This window comes from Pollicipes pollicipes, unplaced genomic scaffold, assembly GCF_011947565.3.
Source record: "Pollicipes pollicipes isolate AB1234 unplaced genomic scaffold, Ppol_2.1 Scaffold_4881;HRSCAF=5763_pilon_pilon_pilon, whole genome shotgun sequence".
In the NCBI taxonomy this organism is placed as follows: domain Eukaryota; kingdom Metazoa; phylum Arthropoda; class Thecostraca; order Pollicipedomorpha; family Pollicipedidae; genus Pollicipes; species Pollicipes pollicipes.
Genome location: NW_023596576.1, coordinates 17,328,254 through 17,347,655, shown reverse-complemented (window position 1 = coordinate 17,347,655; position 19,402 = coordinate 17,328,254). Strand labels below are relative to the sequence as shown.

Here is a 19,402-nt window from a genome sequence, read left to right as displayed (position 1 = left end):
TGACGGTAACTCATCCGTGTATTTTTCTTCTATTGTATCATTTACAAAATGCATCAAGTTTCAAATCGTGTGCGACTTAATCCGTGCCTTACTGATACAATTTTGAACAGGAAAGCCTGTGCCCGCACCGTGTTGCTCCGGATTATTTTGTGGCCGAAATGTTATCATATCGACGTCAGTCATACTATCGTTATTAATCGTATCGCACCATATCGTCGTGAATCATGAGGAGGCGACGCCGTTTTCTGGATGTCATGTCTTAGGAACCAGTCGAATAAGACCGGAGGCAGTGAGTCCGGGAGCCATGTGTTTGGCTATGATTCGCTGCGAGAAGCCAATTCGTGGGTAGAGGGGTGGTCCTACGAGGAAAGCGCCGTGGAGCAAATGCAGCATGAGAGCATTGGCGTTTCTGCCATATGCGATAATTCGTATTACTTAGTTTCAGGGTTGTCTGCAGCCTCTGTATTTTTTTTTTTTTTGTATTTGCTGCGGGATGCCAATTCTCAGCCACAGCTGTGGTCGCCTCTGAAACTTACAAGGAAAGACCAGTGAACCAGATGCTGTTTGAGAACATTGGCGTGTGTACCGTATGTGATGCTTGATACCGTCCTGCTTAGTTTCAAGTGTGTCTGTAGCTTTGTTATGTGTTTGGAGTTTTCTCAGTCTATGTTTAACTCACGCCTCAGGCATTTCTTTCGACGACTACATTTTAGTTAACTTTTAGTGATCAGCTTCTCATTCTTTGGAACTAGTACAGCGTAGGTGATACACGTGGCGTAGCGAGGGGCCTTACAATGCCGTACCCGCATCGGGTGGACGTGACAGAAGCCCCTGGAGCCGGAAGGCCCCAGTACGCTTTGGCTGGTCGAGAACCCCGCAGGGCTTCTAAATAATACAAACGGACTCTCTATGGCATCGCAATGCGATCCCGAGCTTGAACAGCTCTTCCCAATAAAAAAACAGGGTCCCGAATACGACGCAGTTCTTGGCTAATCTCCCCCCTTCCTTATGCCCCGATTTGGCCCCTTCTGGTCGAAATCCTGGCTACGCCACTGGGTGTGCAATGTATGAATCAGAGCCAGAGACAGGTTGAACTAAAGCAGCAAATGGCATTAGGTGCCTCGGATGGGTGCTGCCATTTGGTGGAATGATTTGCCATATCCACCATCTAGAACAGAACCCTGAAGCTTAGCCAACGTGAAGAAGGCGATAGTTGCGTTGTGATGCCTGGGTTAAAGCCGTTACAACGATGTATATGTGCGCAGGACACGTATTTAGCAGCTTCACCATGCCTGCAAACTCGAGAAAGGCCGTCCGTTACACATGCTACTCTTCTTCGCCTAACTGCTCGCTGTTACTTGTGTGTCAGCTGGCTCATTGTCGTGTTATGAGGTGGAACCAGTCCCGCGCGTCTCCCTCGGCAACACAGTCACCAGTCATTGCAGCACCGGTCGCTCAGGGACGTGTTGCCATGTCGCAGCCCTGACGAACATGTCCTTATGTTGCCGTGTCGCAACCCTGACGAGCATGTCATATTGCCATGTCGCAGCCCTGACGAGCATGCCCTTATGTTGCCGTGTCGCAGCCTTGACGAGCATGCCCTTATGTTGCCGTGTCGCAGCCCTGACGAGCATGTCCTTATGTCGGCGTGTCGCAGCCCAGACGAGCATGCCCTTGTGTTACCGTGCGGCAGCCCTGACGAACGTGCCCTTTTGTGTTCCAGCACCAGTCCGGGCGAGGCTTCAGCCGTATGGAGCTGCTGAAGGGGAGCAGTGAGTTCTGCCGCTCCCAGCACAAATAGACTGGCGCGTGCAGCGGCCGTCCCGACGCCCGGTCGGCAGGCGGACCCGCTCGTGTTCCGGACCGCGCCTCGCGCCGCGCGCCGCCCGCCTCTGCGCCTCCGGTCCGGCCGGCCACATGGGTTGAGTGGGCCCGGCCGCGCCCCGCCGAGCCCCGCCCAGTGCTGTTGCGCGTCAGGGCGCGCGCGCCCGCTGGACTTGAGCCGGTGCCCGCACAGCCGCCGCGCTGGGAGCCAGCGCCTGCCACCTGGCCGCCGCCGCGCCCGTCGCGCCCCTGGTGTCGACGACGACGGCGACGACGACGCCTGCTTCTTCCCGGCCGCTCTCCACTGACATGAGCAATATGAGGAACAAGAGCATCCGACCGGCTCCCTCGGAGATCGAGTATAAAGGCATGCGCTTCCTGATCACCGACCGGCCCACCGAGGCCACCCTGCCCTCCTACGTGGAGGTGAGCCTCGCGGCGCGCCGCCGCCGCCGGGCGAGGAGCCCGGCGCCCTGAGGCGCCCTGAGGCGCCGGGCGCCCTGAGGCGCCCTGAGGCGCCGGGCTGGCGGCAGCGGCGTGCTGGACACACCTCTCGGTCCGTATGCCGGGGTGCGATTTGTGTGGTGGTGTGTCGGGGTCGGGTTCATCGCACGCCTCAGGGTTTGGCCATCGTGTCCCGGACCCGTCTCATGAAGCGAGGACTCGAAACTGCACAGTTTGAGTGGCGTCGCGTAAGCGAGCGTCTCGAAAAAGCCTTTCGCTGTTTGATGTCGACAGTCAAGGAGAAGCGTTATTGTTCATGCCGCGCCTGTTCGCCGCTGCGCCTTGTGCAGCTTTGCGTGAATTGAAGCGCATTTATTCGTGAATTCTATTTATGAAACCGGGTCATAGCGACCCCAATAGTTGCCAATGCTTGACATCGCCTGACTAGGGAGAGCGGGACGGGGAGGTGGGAGTACTGTCGGCGCTTTTGTGGTACCATAATCCTCGACTGGAGTATGTGGTATGGTCTGTAACGACAGACTTGCGGAAGACGTTATCAGCTTCCCTCACACGCGACCACCATGTTCTGGCGGCACAGTCCGGTCCTTCATTCGGTTGGATGGGGCCTGGGGAGCCGTTTGACCCCTTACCTGCCGACCGCCCCTATGTACCCCATTTACGGCCTCGCAGCGCGAAACGCGTTGCACCTGCTACTCTGGTAGCGCGTCAGTTGGGTTTGCCCTTCGTCAGGTACGCGCTAAAAGTGCTCGCAGGTCAGATCCCACATTCGCTCTTGTCACGTTGGTTGAAGGTACAATTTTTGAGTCGACAGCAGCGTAGAAACGGTTCGCGTTCCTGGGTGATATGAGACCCATTACGTTAGTGAACTAATGGTTTTCTCCCCGTAGACATTGTGATGTGCCGTGGAACGCTAGCGTTGTGGCTTATCGTGTCCGTGTCCTCCGGTAAAAATTGTTTATATCCCACGAACAAGATCCAGTTTGAGTAACCTGGGAATTTTCATAGACAAGTGTCCCTGAGACCGTAAGTGTCCCTGGGACCGTAAGTGTCCCTGAGACCGTAATTGGTGTCCAAAAAGACATAGGGGGACTAATAAACTAAGACTAACTGGCGAGGCTTCGAGCCAAATAGCTGCCGATCATGGCCCCGCCCGTCATCCCAGCTACCACTGGCCAGAGTCCAATGGTCATGGGACGGAACGGGACAGGTGGGCACGAGACACGGGACACGGGACGGTGACGCGCGACGCGGGACACTGGTCACGGAAGATGGACACGGACACGGACACGGACACGGACACGGAAGACGGACACGGACACGGACACGGACACGCGGACACGCGGACACGGACACGGACACGGACACGGACACGGACACGGGACGGTAGACACGAGCAATGGCTTCGTGTGCAGTATTTACACCGTGGCTGTGGATGGGAAACACTACGCTACTGAACTGCTTGTTAGCTGCGCAGAGGCTGCTGCACGGAGCCCACTGAGGACTGCCTACACAGCCGGCCGGCCCAGAAGGCAGGCTAGCGGGAGGCCACAGCGAGGGGTACGGCGACTCCAGCGTTGTGCTCGGACACTGCACGAGTCACTTGTTTGCAAACCGTACGATTCTCACTAAACGCTCACAGAATTGATGATGAAATTCTTAGCAACAGGTGTCAGCTTATGCTGGTCAATCGGGATTCCCCTGCTTACTTTCCCGGGTAGTCCATTTTCCTGACGGTGATGTCTCACGATAATTCGTGCTGACGTTTTCCCCTCCCATATTTCCTGTCTCATTTGATGACAGGATTACATTCGATGACGATAAGATTACGTCGCATGCCGCGCATCGCGTTTTAAGGCGCGTGTCTTATCAGTGCGGATCACTTATCTTGTCGCGTCCAGCAAGGTGGTGAAACAACCGAGCGCTGCACATTGGTTCGGAGTACCGTCAGAACCAAAACTCGCATCGTGGTCGGCGTATTCACGTGTTGGGCGTGGCCTGTGTGACGTGTCCTTGATCTGTGCGGGCCCGAACGTCGCCTTGGCGCGTTCCTGGCTCGTCCACCGCCGGACACGTCGCCAGGTGTCTACCGGTCCTGCCAAGTCGCATGGGCGGTGACACGACCGCGACCTGTTGACATTCTTCAACGTCGCCGGCTCCGTCAGTGGCCTGACCCCGACCTGGACGTGGCCTCTGACCCGATTGCGAACGTGGCACCTTTGGTGTGATCTCTTAGCGCGCCCCACGTGCGGCGTGGGTTTGACCCGTGGCCTGGCCCTTAACGTGGTCCTCATCCTGTCCCCCCTGCTTGTCCTCTGGCGGCGCACCCTTGAGCTGGATCAGATTGTGACCCGGCCGTGGTCAGAGCTCTCCCCTGGGCATGACCTCTGATCTGAGCGTGACCACAAACGTGGGCCTGACCTCTGACCTGGACCTGACCACTTGTGCGGGCCTGACCCCTGACCCCTGACCTGCGCCTGACCTCTGACCCCGCCCTGTGTTTCAGGAGCTGAAGCGGCACAACGCAATGGCCGTGGTCCGCGTCTGCGAGCCCACGTACAAGACGGATCTGCTGGAGCAGGAGGGCATCCCCGTCACCGACCTCGTGTTCGACGACGGCACCTTCCCGCCGGCGCCGGTAAATAGCCGCCACACGTCGCCGTCCAGCGCCGCCCGGCTGGGCCCTGCGGCGCCATCCTGGCGGCCCCTGACCGGACTGTCCCAGACTCTCAGCAGCTCCCGCCGTCTCGCCGTGTCGCGGCCACGCGTGCCCACGGCCGCCCGCGCAGCGCGTCAGCGGGGAGCTCGGTGTGGATTTGTTTGGGTCAGCGCTGTCAATTACGCGTTGTTTTCAAGGCGGGGGCATGTTGATGACACGCTCGGGAGCGATCTTATTACGCGTTCGGATTGGCACCGTGGCGAGCGCCGGCTGCATTGTGAGCGTTGGGGCTGGAGCTCTGGCGGCGGAGGCGAGCCGCGGCCAGAGCGGGCGTTCCCGCGCACGGCCGTGGCGGCGGGCGCTGTTTTTCTCCCGGCGAGAGTGCGGTGTCGGCCGCCACCGCCGGCGGCATATGCTTATGTTGTTGACGCGGCGGAGCGTCGTAGCGGGCGCGGGCCCGTCGGGGCGCGCCGGGAGAGCGGCGGACCGCCGCCGCACAGCACGGAGCGGCCGGGCGCGACCGGGCCGCATCGGTCGCGTCCGGCCGCTCGACGGGGCGAGGTCGGGACGTCGGGCTCGCCGGAGTCGCTGGCCGGCCGTCGATGAGTCGTGCACGTGTCGCGCAGTTCGGGTCGGGTGCCTGGCACGCGCCGACAGCTGCCCACGGTTAATTATACGATCTCGCGACTCTGACTGTGCCGCGCGCCAAGGCCGGCGCGCGCCGCTGCCAATCGGGCCGACGGAGCGCGAGCGGCGCACCGCACCTGCGACCTTGGAGCCGACCCCAGGGCCGTCCCGCCCTGCGCCGGTCCGGCCGGCCGGCCTCGGCTGCCCGCGGAACACACGCCAGACGGGCGACTGCGGCGAGACAGCCACGCTCGGTCAGCGGACGAGGCCATGACTCTGTGTCCGGTCGCGGGGCGTCCAGCGGGAACCCGCTGCCCACCGCCGGCCCCCTCACAACCGGCGGTCAGGCGCACCCCCGCCTGCTCGTGCTGCGCGGCGGCCACCTGTTTGGGAGCCGGCCGGCCGCCCGGGTCGAGCTCCAGGAAAAGCCGCGCCGCGCGGCCGGGCACTGTCGTTTGGCTTGTCCGAGTCTGGCGGCTGCCGATGTGCTGGCGGCGCGCTCGTGAGGCTGCGCCCTCGTGGGCCTCCGTCAGCCGCGTGACGCCCGGCGCCGGCCGCCCGCACCGGGCGCCGCTGTGTTTCGCTCCGGGGCGGTGCAACTCTCTCACAGAGCGACGTTGGCGGGCGGCGGTCCTGACACGCAACAGCTAGGTTGGACAATATTTTTTGCTTGACCGGGAGACGTAATGGGCTCGCGTCACTCCTGCTCGTTCATTCTTTCGCTGTAATGTTGCCTCCGCATCGCTCGGCCTGCTGCGTTTTATTTCGCCGAACGCGAACTACGTGACAAATAACGATGCATCAGGACGTACTCAGGCGTCATCAGCGCATTATTCCATGACACTGACAGCGCAAGGCGTACTTGGTGTCACCGCCATAAATATCCCGGCCTTCTTGTGTTGCTCATAACGCCTTTATAACTCCACTTGATTCCCGGGAGAGACTGCGCTGCATTGTCGACGCGATACGTGCGCACTTGGCGGTATTTTGTTCTCGGAAGTGCTACATGCGGCTGCTATCTTCCATGCCCGCGGGGCTGTCTGGCTGACTATCGGTCGGTCTTGATCGGCCTGTCTGCTGTCCTCCATGCCCGCAGGGCTGCCTGGGTGACTATCGGTCGGTGTCTTGATCGGCCTGTCTGCTGTCCGCCTGTCGTTCGCGCTCCGCCTCTTTGGTCTGACCGCAGAGGACCGCCGTTGCCGGCCAACCACCGCCCGGGCTGACCTCTCCGATTGTGACACGACAATGGGCCCCTGTCGCCCAGTATTGTCGCGTGTGACAAGTTCTCAACGTTTTGCATGGCACATATGTCGGCGAAACGTCGATGCAGGTCAGCTTGAGCCCCCGATTCGATCCGCCCCCGTCGCCAGCTGTCGGGACGGACGGGGAGGACCAGGGGTACGGCCTGGCCCACGCGGCGTGACTGCACGGATGGCTCTGACCGGGCCCTGTCGCGCGACATGTGCGCCGCTGCTGGCCGGAGGGCCTTGTGTGCCGCTGCTAGCCGGAGCCTTGTGCGCCGTTGCTAGCCGGGGAGCCTTGTGCGCCGCTGCTGGCCGGAGAGCCTCTGGGCGGATCGCGGAGCGGTGGGTGTGACCGCTGGCCGCCGCAGACGGGCTGGCGTCACCCGAACACGAACGACGCTCCGTCGACGCGCGACTCGCGACCGCGCCGACGGGCTCTCGGACCCGGCGGAGGCGGGGGCCGGCGCCGCCGACGCGGCCTCCAGCAGCAGGTGTGGGTGGCGCGGCCAGCTGTGTGCTCAGCTGCGGGGCGGCCGCCCGCCCACGCAGGGGTGCAGGGGCGCCCGGCCGGGCGGCGGTGCAGGTCAGCCGACACCGGCGGCGACCCCGGCCGCGCGGGTCGACACGCGCGGCACGCAGCAGCTGGCCGTGTCGTCTCTTGCAGGAAGTCTTGGGACTACACACCGGTGCTCTGCCTGACCGGTGATCGGTCCCAGTGTGGCTTGCACTGCACTTCAACATTCGCTCTGCCTAACAAACAGACCCGTGGGTTGTCGCTTGTCGCGACAGCGATAATTATGTAAACGAAGCTGTAATGTCCGATTGATTCTCGGCTAGCACGAACTTGCCGGGGTCATATTTTAGCACACTGGTTCCCACGTCAGGCTATCTTCATAATTGTTTCAGCCGACGTTTTCCAAATGAAACACCTGCTGTCAGCCATCAATTTGAAACGAGCCGACGTGGAATGCTTTATTCCCCCTCCTTGTGGGGCGGTAACCTGTCTGTCGATGGTTCCATGGTGCATGCCACTCAAGTGACGGCGCCCAAGGAGTTCAATTGGTGTCACGTTTTACGGAAAATGGGGGAACCACCGCGAGAGTCGTCAGACTGCGCTGACCGCAAGCGAGCCGAGACGCTGTCGATCTCACTTTCCCCGAGCTCGCGGCCCACTCGAACCTGTGGCGTCACAGCCTACCGCCGCTCCCTGATCACTAATCCGGCTGGAGGCGGCGCGCGCGCCGACACGCGGCCGTCCGGTCCCGTCGCGGCCGCTGTCCGGCTTTCGCCGGCCGGCGCTTCGCACCCGGCGGCGGCGGGGTGTGGTCCGTGCTGGGAGCCGCTCTCGGCCGGCCGCAGTCGGCCGAAGCTGGTCCGTTTGCGGCGGCGGCGGAGGCGGCGGCGGCGGAGGCCCGCCCCGTCCGACGAACGACGCAGAAAGGTTGGGGTCGGCGCCAAGGCGAGGACAAGGGCAGCGGGTCACGAGAGAAACGGGTCGGAGGAGACCCAGGCTCCGCGCGTCGGTGGGAACGTGAGACGCTGAGACCGGGGATCCGAGACCGGTGGGGGACCGCTGAGACCGGTGGGGGACGGGGGATGGGGGGGGGGGGGGGTCGGACGCCCAGGGACCTGACGGAACGACAGGGAGGGTGCATGCAACCGCGTGCTGTGTTTTAGCGTGCTGAGAGCGTGTCCAGAGCGATCGTTTGTGGGAATTACGGCGTGCTGTCGAGGCAGTAAAACTAGCTCTTCAGGCACGTTTAGAAGCGCTTTAAACACGAGTGGCGTTATCGTGGTCTTTTGGGAGCATCTCAGTTGTACTTTGTGCATCTGTATACTTTGAGTCATTGCTATTTGCTTCACCGCGGCGCACCATGGTGCGACCAGTTATCATATCCTGCTTCGCCTTGAGTAGCCACTGGGTTCTATCGGGCAATTACCCTCGTCCCACACGCCCCGCCGATTACGCCGGACGGCGCGCGCTCTTCGCCACAGCTCCTCTAGCGCGCTCCGCTCCCGTGGCGCAGTTGCGAGGTCCGGGTGACAGCGGAGCGGACGCCGGTCCGCGCACAGCCATCAGACGAGCCGTGCCGCGTCGCAGCCCCTGCGGCCGCCGCCGGCCGATGCCTCTCTCCGCACGCGCTAGCACTGATGGCGAGTTGCGCGTCCCGAGGGATGAGGCTCTTAGGTCGGGGGCGATCCGTCTCCGTGCGGCGGGCGGCCGGGCGGGCGGGGCGCGGGTGCGGACCGGGGCGGGAGTGCGGACGGGGCCGGCCGGCGCCGCGGTGGGAGGCGGCCCGGCCCGGTCCGATCGATCGCACCGTTTGCCGGTGAGTGGGTCGAGGCCATATGGTGGCACTGGTCGCCGGTGGGTGGCGGCGCGGGGGAGGCGCTCGATGACGCGCGACATCGAGCCGAATACGCCGAACCGGGTCAGGCGCTCCGACAGGCGGCGGCGCAAGCGGAGGAGGCGGGCGCCGTCTATTTCCGCCTGGATGCGGCGGCGCTAACGACCCTGGTCGCGGCATCTGTCTATAGATAGCCCGACGGCCCAATGCCCGGCGCCGAGTCGCGCGGCGTCGTGCCGTGGCGTGGCGGCGGTCGATCGTCGATACCGGTGTCACCTCTGCGACGATGAGGCGGCCCGGCGGCTCGCACGAGCTGCCTGGCGCGCGACCCTGACCCGTCTGCCAACACCAACAGCGGCCGGACGAGCGGCGCGCCTCCTCAGCCGAGCCGGCGGCTGATTGTTCCCGGCCGGCGGCGCTCTGTTTCAGCGCGGCGCAGTGAGGCCGGCCGTAGGAATCGCCTCCAAGGACAGCGCGGACGAGCGCCGCCTGCGTCGGAGGCTGGCCGTTACCGAACTCAGCGCGATACGCATCGGCTTCGCCCAGCGTTAAACCAGCGGGGTTCAAACATGTTTCTTGTTCAGGTGCCTGGTGTAAGGGCTATTCTAAGCAGCAATCAGCCGAGTCCACTGGATCACACACGACGAGTATTGCCGGCATACCAGTTCTCCCTACAGTTGTCCACTGCCCGGGCGGTGTGGGACGGCGCTGACGCGGCACCGCCGCCCGGCGGCCCACTCTGCGCCGCCGCCGGTCGGCCCGGTCGTAGCCGGGTCGTATCCGGACTTCACAGAACGCCGACCGCGCAGGTGGCTCTTTAACGCACCGAATCAATGTTCCCTAGGCGACCTTGCAGCGGAGGTGAAATCAAGCTGCAGGCGAGATGGCCTAGCTAGTGTCTCGCCCCTGTCGTGGTGGTAGGGTGGCAATGACCGTGCCACGCTGACGTTTTTGCCAATATATTCTGTGTGACTGGGAAACGAATCAACCTTGAGCCTGACATAGCTCTCCAAGGTTGGAGGTGCACCGATGCAGTCGGTGAGGGTGAGCGCGCTGCCTGCCTGTGTTTTCTCACCGCGTGTCGCGTTAGGCAGCATTTCCCGTTGCTCTTTTGCTCGGAATTCATCGACAATAAGGAATTTATGTGCACTCACTTATGGCTGTTTGCTTGTCAGCAAGGCTGTAATTTGAACTTACCGTTGGAGTAAGATTACTTCGGTCTTAACGTCATATGTTCGTGTAATCTTGCTCGTAAATTGTTGGTGTTGGTTGTCCATTGGAGTGCTTTTTCACGTCCTGATGCCATGTAGATTAGGGGGCAATGAAGATGTGCAAACCGCCAGTCATCAGTTTTTACTACCAGCCGTGTGGTAAAAACTACTGTGTGTACGTTTATTACGGACGGTGGAGTGGCTGGAGCCGCTGCCTTAGCCGTGTGCTCCTGTTTCAGGTGGTGGAGCAGTGGCTGGAGCCGCCGCCTTAGCCGTGTGCTCCTGTTCCAGGTGGTGGAGGAGTGGCTGGAGGCGCCGCCTCAGCCTTGTGCCCCTGTTCCAGGTGGTAGAGGAGTGGCTGGAGCCGCCGCCTTAGCCGTGTGCCCCTGTTCCAGGTGGTGGAGGAGTGGCTGGAGCCACCGCCTTAGCCGTGTGCCCCTGTTCCAGGTGGTGGAGGAGTGGCTGGAGCCGCCACGTTAGCCGTGTGCCCCTGTTCCAGGTGGTGGAGGAGTGGCTGGAGCCGCCGCCTTAGCCGTGTGCTCCTGTTCCAGGTGGTGGAGGAGTGGCTGGAGCCGCCGCCTCAGCCTTGTGCCCCTGTTCCAGGTGGTGGAGGAGTGGCTGGAGCTGCTGCGGAAGCGGTTCCGCGCGGACGCCACCGCCTGCGTGGCCGTACACTGCGTGGCTGGCCTGGGCCGTGCGCCTGTGCTCGTCGCCCTCGCCCTCATGGAGCTCGGCCTCAAGTACGAGGACGCCGTGGAGCTCATCAGGCAGTACGTATGCTCCCCACCCCCGCACCGCACCACACGGCACGGCACGGCACATTGCACCTCATCAGTCATCGCACCGCACCGCACCGCTCGGCCGGGCGACTGAGACAGACATCCTGGGGTGTATTCGCAGCGCACCACGAATGCTCTTTTCTACGTGACGTCATGTTGAATCCTTGCCGGCCCTGTTCACAGCACGACTCGTTTTTTTTTTTTGTATCTGTAGCTGTAGCTGTCGTGACAATAACTGCGCATGTAAAGACACAAAGTTTTCATTTGGAGGTACTTTGAGTGCTCCTAAGAATGAAAACTGCAGAAACTGCTCTTTGTAACCCCCCAGAATACCTTTTCATCACTCGAGGTCTTTCTGGGCGCGCAAATCGACGTACCTACAATTTAATCCGTTGCTTTTTGTGTCCCATCGATCCAGTCGCGGTAAAAGATTCTGCGCGTTCGGCAGGGACTCACGTAACATCGCTTAGAATCCTTGTCGTCTTGGTCGCTGCGAACGTCGAACTGCGCAGAATCTATGGGGTATGACGCCATGAGTGACGTCGACAGGATACATTCTGCGAATACACCCCCCTAGTAATCGCCTATCAGTCCGTTAGCATGCGGTGCAAGGGTTGGCTGGCCGCTCGCCCGCGCGATCCTCGTGTCCGTGCACGTTTGCAGAGGCGGCCGTCTCGCCGGCCGTATCTGGGCTGCAGCCGCCTGCTGTCTGGGGGCTCTGTCTGGCCGACTGATAGATGATATGGTGAGCGTGACGCGGCGGTCCGGCCGGCGCCCGCCGACGCGCCAGTCGGCCCGTGCGCCGCGTCGCAGCCTGCCCGGCCGTAAACAGCGGCCGGTGCCGTGAGCGTCGCCGGCGGTCGGCCGGTCGGTCATACCTTGAGCGTCGCCGGCGGCCGGCCGGTCGGTCATGCCTTGAGCGTCGCCGGCGGCCGGCCGGTCGGTCGTACCTTGAGCGTCGCCGCTGCCGCCGCTTCCTCGCCGCCGTCAGCGCTGGCGGTCGGGAGCGGGGCCGGACCGTCGCCGCGCGTCGCGGTGACGAGCCGGCAAGGCGGGCGCCCGCACCCTCGGCCGGGACCGGGCGCGCGTCGCGGCGGTGTCCGCGGCGGCCGGGAGCTGCTCACGGCGCGGCTCTGGTCCGGGCGCTCCTCCCCGCCTGGCCCGCCGAAGCCGGTCTGGCCCGCCTGTCAGATGTGGCGGTGTACCGTGACGTTATAAGGGTCCCTGGTGTCATTTGTTGCGTGGGTGGTGTGCACCACCGGTGTCCGGTCTCTGATCTAGTTTTGGGACGCTCCCAAGGTCGACCAGGTGCGGCCGTACGTGAAAGAGGCAATCTGTTGTGCAGTCCGAAAGAATGTGTTCCGGCTGTATCATATTTGCACAGCGATGTTTTCCGAAAATGATGACGCAAGAGCTGTAATTTTTTGGCATTCCTTGTGCCCTGTTGGGTGGTAGTGCTTTCCTTGTCACGCTTGCAGCATTGCTTCGTCAAAATCCTGTGACCATCGCGCATCGTCGATGTCTGCTTGGGCGGGAACATCACGATGTGTCCTCGTGCAAGCCCAAGGAAAATTGTGGCCATGGTGCATGCTATCTGAAACGGCAGCTCGATATCGTGTCTTTGTGACCGGCAAACGTCTTGAGGTGTCCCCTCTACTGGGCGGTTCAGGCAGACGTCTTCCCACCAATCCACCCATATACGACACTTTATCGGAAAGATCGATAGTGAATAACCGCGATTTCTTATTACGCGCTTCAACGCCCGGAACTTTGTCAATACGCAATAGTCGTCCTGGGGCGACGCGCGCTGTCCGGTCCAGCGGGTGCGTCTGGAGCGCGTGCTTGGGCACCACCTGCGGGTCGGCATCATCTGGTCACCATGACGACGGATCGAAGGCGATCGCGGGCCGGCATCGAACGCAAGCGGCCGCAATCGTTCGTTTTTGTCCGGCCCGGGAGCGCCGCGGGCGCAGCGGCGCGCCCTGATGAGTTCGTGGATGGAGCCGTGTTTTCTGCTGGCGGGCGGCCCTGTGATTGACTGTGTTGTTGGCGGGGCGCGTTAGCTCGCGTGGCACGAGATGACCCGGCCGGCCGCACGCCGTGGTTATCGAGGATCAGCGACATCGGTGCTCTGCGCCGTGGCCTTGTCCCGGGTGGGGGTCAGTGCGCCCGCCGACCGTGCTGGGTCTGGCCGTGGGGCGGCGGCTGTGCGAGTGGTGCTTCAGGCTCCATGAGGATGAGGATGGGGCTCTGTGATGATGAGGATGGGGCTTCCTGATGGTAAGGATAAGGCTCCCCGAGGATGAGCATGAGGCTCCCTGAGGATGATGATTGGGCGCCCTGAGTTATGAGGTTGGAGCTCCCTGAGGATGAGGTTGGACGCTTCCTGAGGATGGGCATGAGGCTCCGTGAGGATGAGCATGAGGCTTCCTGATGATGAGGAGCCGTCTTGGATGAGGGAGCTGCCGTCTGGCTGGCTAATCAGCGAGGCTCTTCTGGTGATGCTGGGGCTGACTATGGGCGCGCGAGGGCAGCGGCCAGACAATTCGCATGGCCCCCACATGACAGGGAATCTGGCGTGGAACAGAGCCATGCTACGCTGGCGCTGTTCGTCAGCCGACAGAGAAGCGAGGCCTAGCGTCCGGACCCGAGACCAGGCCGCGCACGACGCGTGCGGGTCTGTCGCGCCGTCGTGTGGATCGGCGAGCGTCGGCCGCCTGTCGTCGCGCCGCTCGCGCAGCGCCGGAGAGTCGGCCGCAGTGAGCCGAGTTGGCGGCAGCGAGCCGTGACGCGGACCGGTTCCTGTCGCCGCCGCCGCCGCTGCGGGACATTCGTGTCATTTTTTGCGCCCTGGTATGGATCAGCTTCTTGCGTGACCTCTCGGCGCTGCTGCGAGTAGCTGGACGAATCGCACGTCTCGCGGCCATCTCACGCGCGACGTCAGCGTACGCGGCGGTCTCCCGAATAGGCGCGTCGCGGCGCACGCCGCCGCAGGCGGTCGTGGACTGCTCGGCTCCAGATACCCGCCCAGTTTGTGGATGTTTGCGACCCCGTGGTCGTGACTGGCGCGACCGGTGATCCCGTGCGCTATTTGCTTGCGCGCTGGTCCGACCGCGAACGCAGTGTAAGCATCAGGTCGGCAGCCTTCGCGGGGTCGCTGTCGCCCGACGTGGAATGCTGAACATGGCAGGCTTTGTCTTACCGAGTCACTCACACATCATTGCGTGACGTGTGACTGTCACCTCCTCTGCTGCCGGATATCCATTGTGCTATTTCCCACCGTCACATTCCATGAGCTATCGAGTGCTCGTAGCAGCTGTGAGCGTCTCGTCGTCCTCTGTTGTAGCGTGTTGTAATCCGGCGGTACCCCAGTTGACTGTGAACGGACGTGCTTGTGCCGGTGTGACGGCGTGTCTTGGCGCGCCTGCCGACCCCGGTCTGGCACAGCCTGGCGGTCGGCAGTCCGGCTGCCAGGAGCGGCATTCCTGTTGTCCTGCAGTGCAGCCACCTTCTCCCCGGCCGTCCAGCCGTCCCGACCCTGGCCGGTCCGTCGTCACCGTCGCCGCCGCCGCTGCCCGGCTGGCGGCGGCGACGGCCGGACTCGCCGGTCACGTCCTCCACCGTACCGCTGTCGCCGGCTCGCCCGTCGGCCGCTGCCCCGCTCGGCGCCCCGACGGTCCGGCCGCCGCCCCCACTGGCTGTTGTTGCCAGCGGTGGGCGGCCGGGGTCAGAGCCGAGGTCGGGGTCGGGGTCGGGAGGGCCGTGCCCACCCCCGCCGCTGGCGCCCCGCCCGTGCAGTCACGTGGCCCGGCTATTCGCGGCCGGTGGCTGCTCTCTCGCTGCGCAGTGCCGCGACCGGGCCGCCGCCGTTTATTTACGTCTGGCCGGCCGACGCGCGGCGCCCGTCCTTGGCCGACGCTGCCCACTGCTAGGGCTTTCCGGTGACGTCACGTTCAGGGGAGCGTCCGTCCAGCCCTTGCCGCGGGCAGTGCGGGCCCTTCGTGCGCTGCGCGGCGTCACTAGCAAACTGCGCCGTTCGTGGCTGACCGACCCTGACCCTGTTGCAGGAAGCGACGCGGCGCCATCAACGCGAAGCAGCTGCAGTTTCTGGAGAAGTACCGTCCACGCTCCCGACTGAAGCTGAAGAACGGCCACAAGGCCGGCTGCTGCCTGCAGTGAGCAGGCGGCGCCACCGTCGCCCCGCCAGGCGGGAGCACCGCCGTGTGTTCAGCCGCGCCGCCTCCGCGGACATATCATTGAGTTGCGTTTTCGTCCGCGTTCAGTTCGGCTGGTCCGGTGTGGCGTGCGCGTGCTCTGCCCGGTCGGCCGGTTCGGCGGCCGTCGGCGCGGCCTGGCGACGCCGGAGAGATGTCGACACCCGACGCGGCTTGTGGGACGACTCGCCTTGGGGCTCGTTTTGTCTGCGCCACGGGTGAGACGAACCGCGACCCGCCGTGCTGATCTAGTACCCAATTGTTTTGCCGTCCAACTACGGCAACGATAAATTTGCCCGAGCATGCCGGCGACGTTCGTGCGACGCCTGGCGGCCGTCGTGGCAGTGGTGACTACCTGCGGGCGACACCAGGCGGCGCTATGGGGTCCTCTTGTTTCTCCTAGGTTTGTTTTTGTTACGCGGCGCGTGGGGCGTCCCGGTGGCTCCGCATCGTGGCCGTCTTTGTGCACCGCTCGACCGCGGGCCCTGTTTTACTAATCTGTGACCAGATAGTCGGGAGTGCGTGAAACGTGCGTGTTTCTACTGTAGGCAAATGAAAAATAAATTCTGTGTATTCGCCTCGTGTTTTTTTGCGGAGTTGTGTTTAGAATCTTTGCTCGTAGGTCAGTATCCGGAAATCAGACGTTTATGAGATCGATAGTAGGGTGGAAATCGCACTTATGTCCAACACTGATGTCAGTGGAAGACAAATCGTCCACTTTTCTCCAATGCAGTTATCGTTGATCAGGGAGATTAATCTAACATCGTCGTATATCATTCTTGGCCTTGATCCAGGGACGTGTAATTTCGCTAAACGGCAGATGTGCACGTGCGCATGATTCATGCAGGTTGCAGGGGTGCCTGGTGACACTTGTGGTCCGCACGCGAGATTCAAGGGCACTGACCGGTCTCGGGCGGGGAACGATGTGGCGACGCCCACGGATGCTTGGGGTCTCCTGGGGGTGCTGGGAGGGCCGTGAAGCCGGTGCGGAAGTCGTGTATCATGATGGGAGCTGACGGGAGCCCAGTGAACCAAACACCTCGGCGGTGAAAATCGCTCGTTGGATTTAGAACAGTTTACGCATGCGGTAGCTGGACCTGCAGATGTTCGTTTTTTTCCCAGCAGATCCAGTTGCAGTAACCTCCGATAGCGCATAGCTCCGGCCGTGAAATGCACCCACGTGGAGCGTCGCCGCTACAGTCCACTGCTTGTCGCTTCCATGTCTCACAGCCAACTAACGTGAACAACGTCAACAAACGCGGGTCCTGGACAGAACTTGACGGATGTTTATCGACAACATGTGCTGCGATGCGCGTAAACCCGCACAACGTCAGCTTTCCTAGCACCTGTAGCTGCCGCTCCGGCAGCCTGAGGCGGGGCTCGATCGGCCGACAGGTGTCCCTCCGCTGAGCGAGGACTCAACTCGGCAATGTTGTAACAGATGGGCAGCAGTGCAACGAGGCGACCGGTTCCAAATTTGCCGCGGGCTGTCACGCCACGTCCGCGCCGCCGCGCATGCGCTCCTGACCGGCCTCCGATTCTCATGCAATTCCAGCACTTGTGTTCGCGCTGCGCGGACCTGGCTTGTCTGAAGCAGCTGTACATTGGGCTGACGAAACACGGACACAACTTTGTAGCTTGCATGAACGGACCTCTCCGGATCCACTCTCCCTTTGTCTTTGCACAATGGCCCATACCACCGTGCGCCGTGCGCATTGGGAGCTCGCAGCAACCAGTCACCAGAAGAGTACGCTCTTGAGCTACCACCCGCGTCTGGAACGGTGCGTGCCCACAACCTGAACTACACCCGCCTGCTGGGGCCACCAGAGCGCGTTTGCGAACGCCATGCAGAAACGCGGCGCAGCTGCCACCTGGCTGCCAGCTTCAAGACACCGACTCCTCCCAATGACACCGTCTCGCGGCTTATTTCTGATTGGCGGGGCCCTGTTGACCCGCCTGCGGATGTAAATTCATCCCGGAAAGCAAAACAGCCCCATTCCAGACGCGAACCAACCGTTTGGAGGACAGCGCAGAAATTGCTTGTTTACAAACGCACAAATAGGTGCAGTTTGGAAGCTCTAACCCCGATAAGCTCGACTCCCATCCGCTCAGGGTGGGGCACGGACAACGGTAGAAGTAAAAGCATTCCCAAGGATTTGTTGACATGATAAGGTCTGAAGTTGAGCTGGGCGTGCGCCCGACGGACCAGTGCTGGATCCGGCTCCACCAAAATCGACTCCGAATCCAAAGCAAAGCCAAGAGCGCATAGAAATAATCCGACTACAAATTCAAGCAGCGCCATATCCTCTTGAAGGGACTCCGATCAGTCCGCGGGATGATACTTGACCAGAATCAGAACTCGCTTTTGATCGCCCACGTAGGCTATTTCCAGCTGCAAGGCGTCAGAACGTCGCCCGGTCAGTGGGGTCGCCCGATCAGCCGGATCAGGATCAGATCGCGGGATCATCGGGATCAGATGCACGAGCGGGTGCATCTGGACCACTTACTTACGCGAAAGCCCAGTCGAAGTTTCAGAGGGGAAATTGTCAGCTCACATAATGTTTTGACATGTCTGGTTATTGCTATCTGTCAGGATAAGGCTCGTAAAACCTGCATATTCATGAGTTTAAGGTTTAACTTCATCGCAATTGGTCCCAAGGATAAGAACGCCCACCAGCAGTTCTACTTACCTACGGCTCAACTTCTTGTGCTCGTGAGCAATCTGACGAGCACATTTGGTGTCCATCTGCTATTGTGGCCATCGTGGACTCAATAAGGGTGCGACTCAAAATCTTCAAAAAGAACAATTCCGGATGTACACCATTGAGATACCGTTGATTTGCATCTCAGAGTGGATTTGAGCTCACTCAGAATCAATTGCTGGGCTTCTCGGCAACTCCAGGCGACACTTACTGAATTTTAAAAAGCTTAGGAGCGATCCAAGAAACGGACGATGCCAGGAGCGTGAACACTAATGTCAATTCCTGTCGTGCAACACGATCCAGGGTTATTATTCGGAATCTGCACAACGTTTGGGTCAGTGTCATAGCCGATCTCTCACTGCCGCAAACAACGCGTGATTTTAAGCCAGACCTGTGAGATGCGTCTCATTCGTGTACGGGCCTGCAGGTGCTCTAGCCGCCAGGCGGCGTCGGTGTGGTTGGCTGTCCATGACCAGGCCGTCGGGCACGTTCCCAAACCCAATTTTCTCGTCAAAGTCACCGCAGCGAGCGCTCATTTGGGTCTTGTCATTGGCATAGGACCGGCACATGAACACAGGCTTTATGAAAATTCAGAGGAGCTTAAAGCTCCCATGCCGTGATGATTCACCGGCGCGAAGTGATAGTCCACGAAAGGTTGACCGCAGGCTGGCACGTCCAATCGTGCATATCACCCAACCCGTGCGCCCCAATTTATCCAAAGGTCGTCAGCAAATACCTGGCAGGGAAACAAGCGCACGCATCGCCGATTCGCATTGTCCTCACGGAACCCAGCTACGCACACACAGTCGCCTGCAGAAACCTGTAGATGAAAGTACTTCATTTTTACCTTACTGGGCGCAGTTTCCCGCGTTTCTGACTGGAGCCGACATTCGTGGTGCGTTAAGCCCTGCCGCTGTCTTAGTCAGCCGGTGGTGAGCTGCCCCCCCCCCCCCCCCAGCCCAGCTGCTTGTCATCGGCAGGACGCCCTCCGGCCGTCTACGGGTCCCCTGCAAGGTGGGGACTCGCTTCAGAGACAGAGCACCGGCAGATGCTGGCTCCACGCCACTGAGGACACCTTGTTTCTCCCTTTGCGCGAAGGCTGCTCGACGAAGGCAGCTCAGACACACCGGCGTCACTGGTGCAAGTCAATGCAACTGGTGCGAGCTGACCCGCTTCTTGGTTACCAGGAGGATAGTTAAACACCCGCGAAACACTCGCCCATGCCTGGGAAATGACAGGGCTCCTCCACGTAACGCCGCAACCACAAACACGATGTCTGTCGCCCTGGTAACCCCCACTGGCCTGGAGTCACGGCCCGGTCAGAGACGTTTC

The 19,402-nt window shown here is 61.5% G+C and overlaps 1 protein-coding gene across 1 annotated transcript; it reads left to right on the top strand.

Moving 5' to 3' along the window:
* Nucleotides 1-2,028: 2,028 nt before the first annotated feature.
* Nucleotides 2,029-15,946, top strand: LOC119101091 (protein tyrosine phosphatase type IVA 3). Its single transcript, XM_037224357.1, has 4 exons — nt 2,029-2,250; nt 4,793-4,924; nt 10,979-11,145; nt 15,222-15,946. The coding sequence occupies exons 1-4, from the start codon at nt 2,134-2,136 to the stop codon at nt 15,331-15,333; spliced, it is 528 nt and encodes a 175-aa protein (XP_037080252.1). The 5' UTR covers nt 2,029-2,133; the 3' UTR covers nt 15,334-15,946.
* Nucleotides 15,947-19,402: the final 3,456 nt, after the last annotated feature.

Bases quoted from the DNA above. Each gene is read 5' to 3' on its own strand.
- LOC119101091 (XM_037224357.1), top strand. From the start codon at position 2,134: ATGAGCAATATGAGGAACAAGAGCATCCGACCGGCTCCCTCGGAGATC. The intron at 4,925-10,978 runs GTAAATAGCCGC...CCCCTGTTCCAG, and splicing joins GCACCTTCCCGCCGGCGCCG to GTGGTGGAGGAGTGGCTGGA. The intron at 11,146-15,221 runs GTACGTATGCTC...ACCCTGTTGCAG, and splicing joins GCCGTGGAGCTCATCAGGCA to GAAGCGACGCGGCGCCATCA.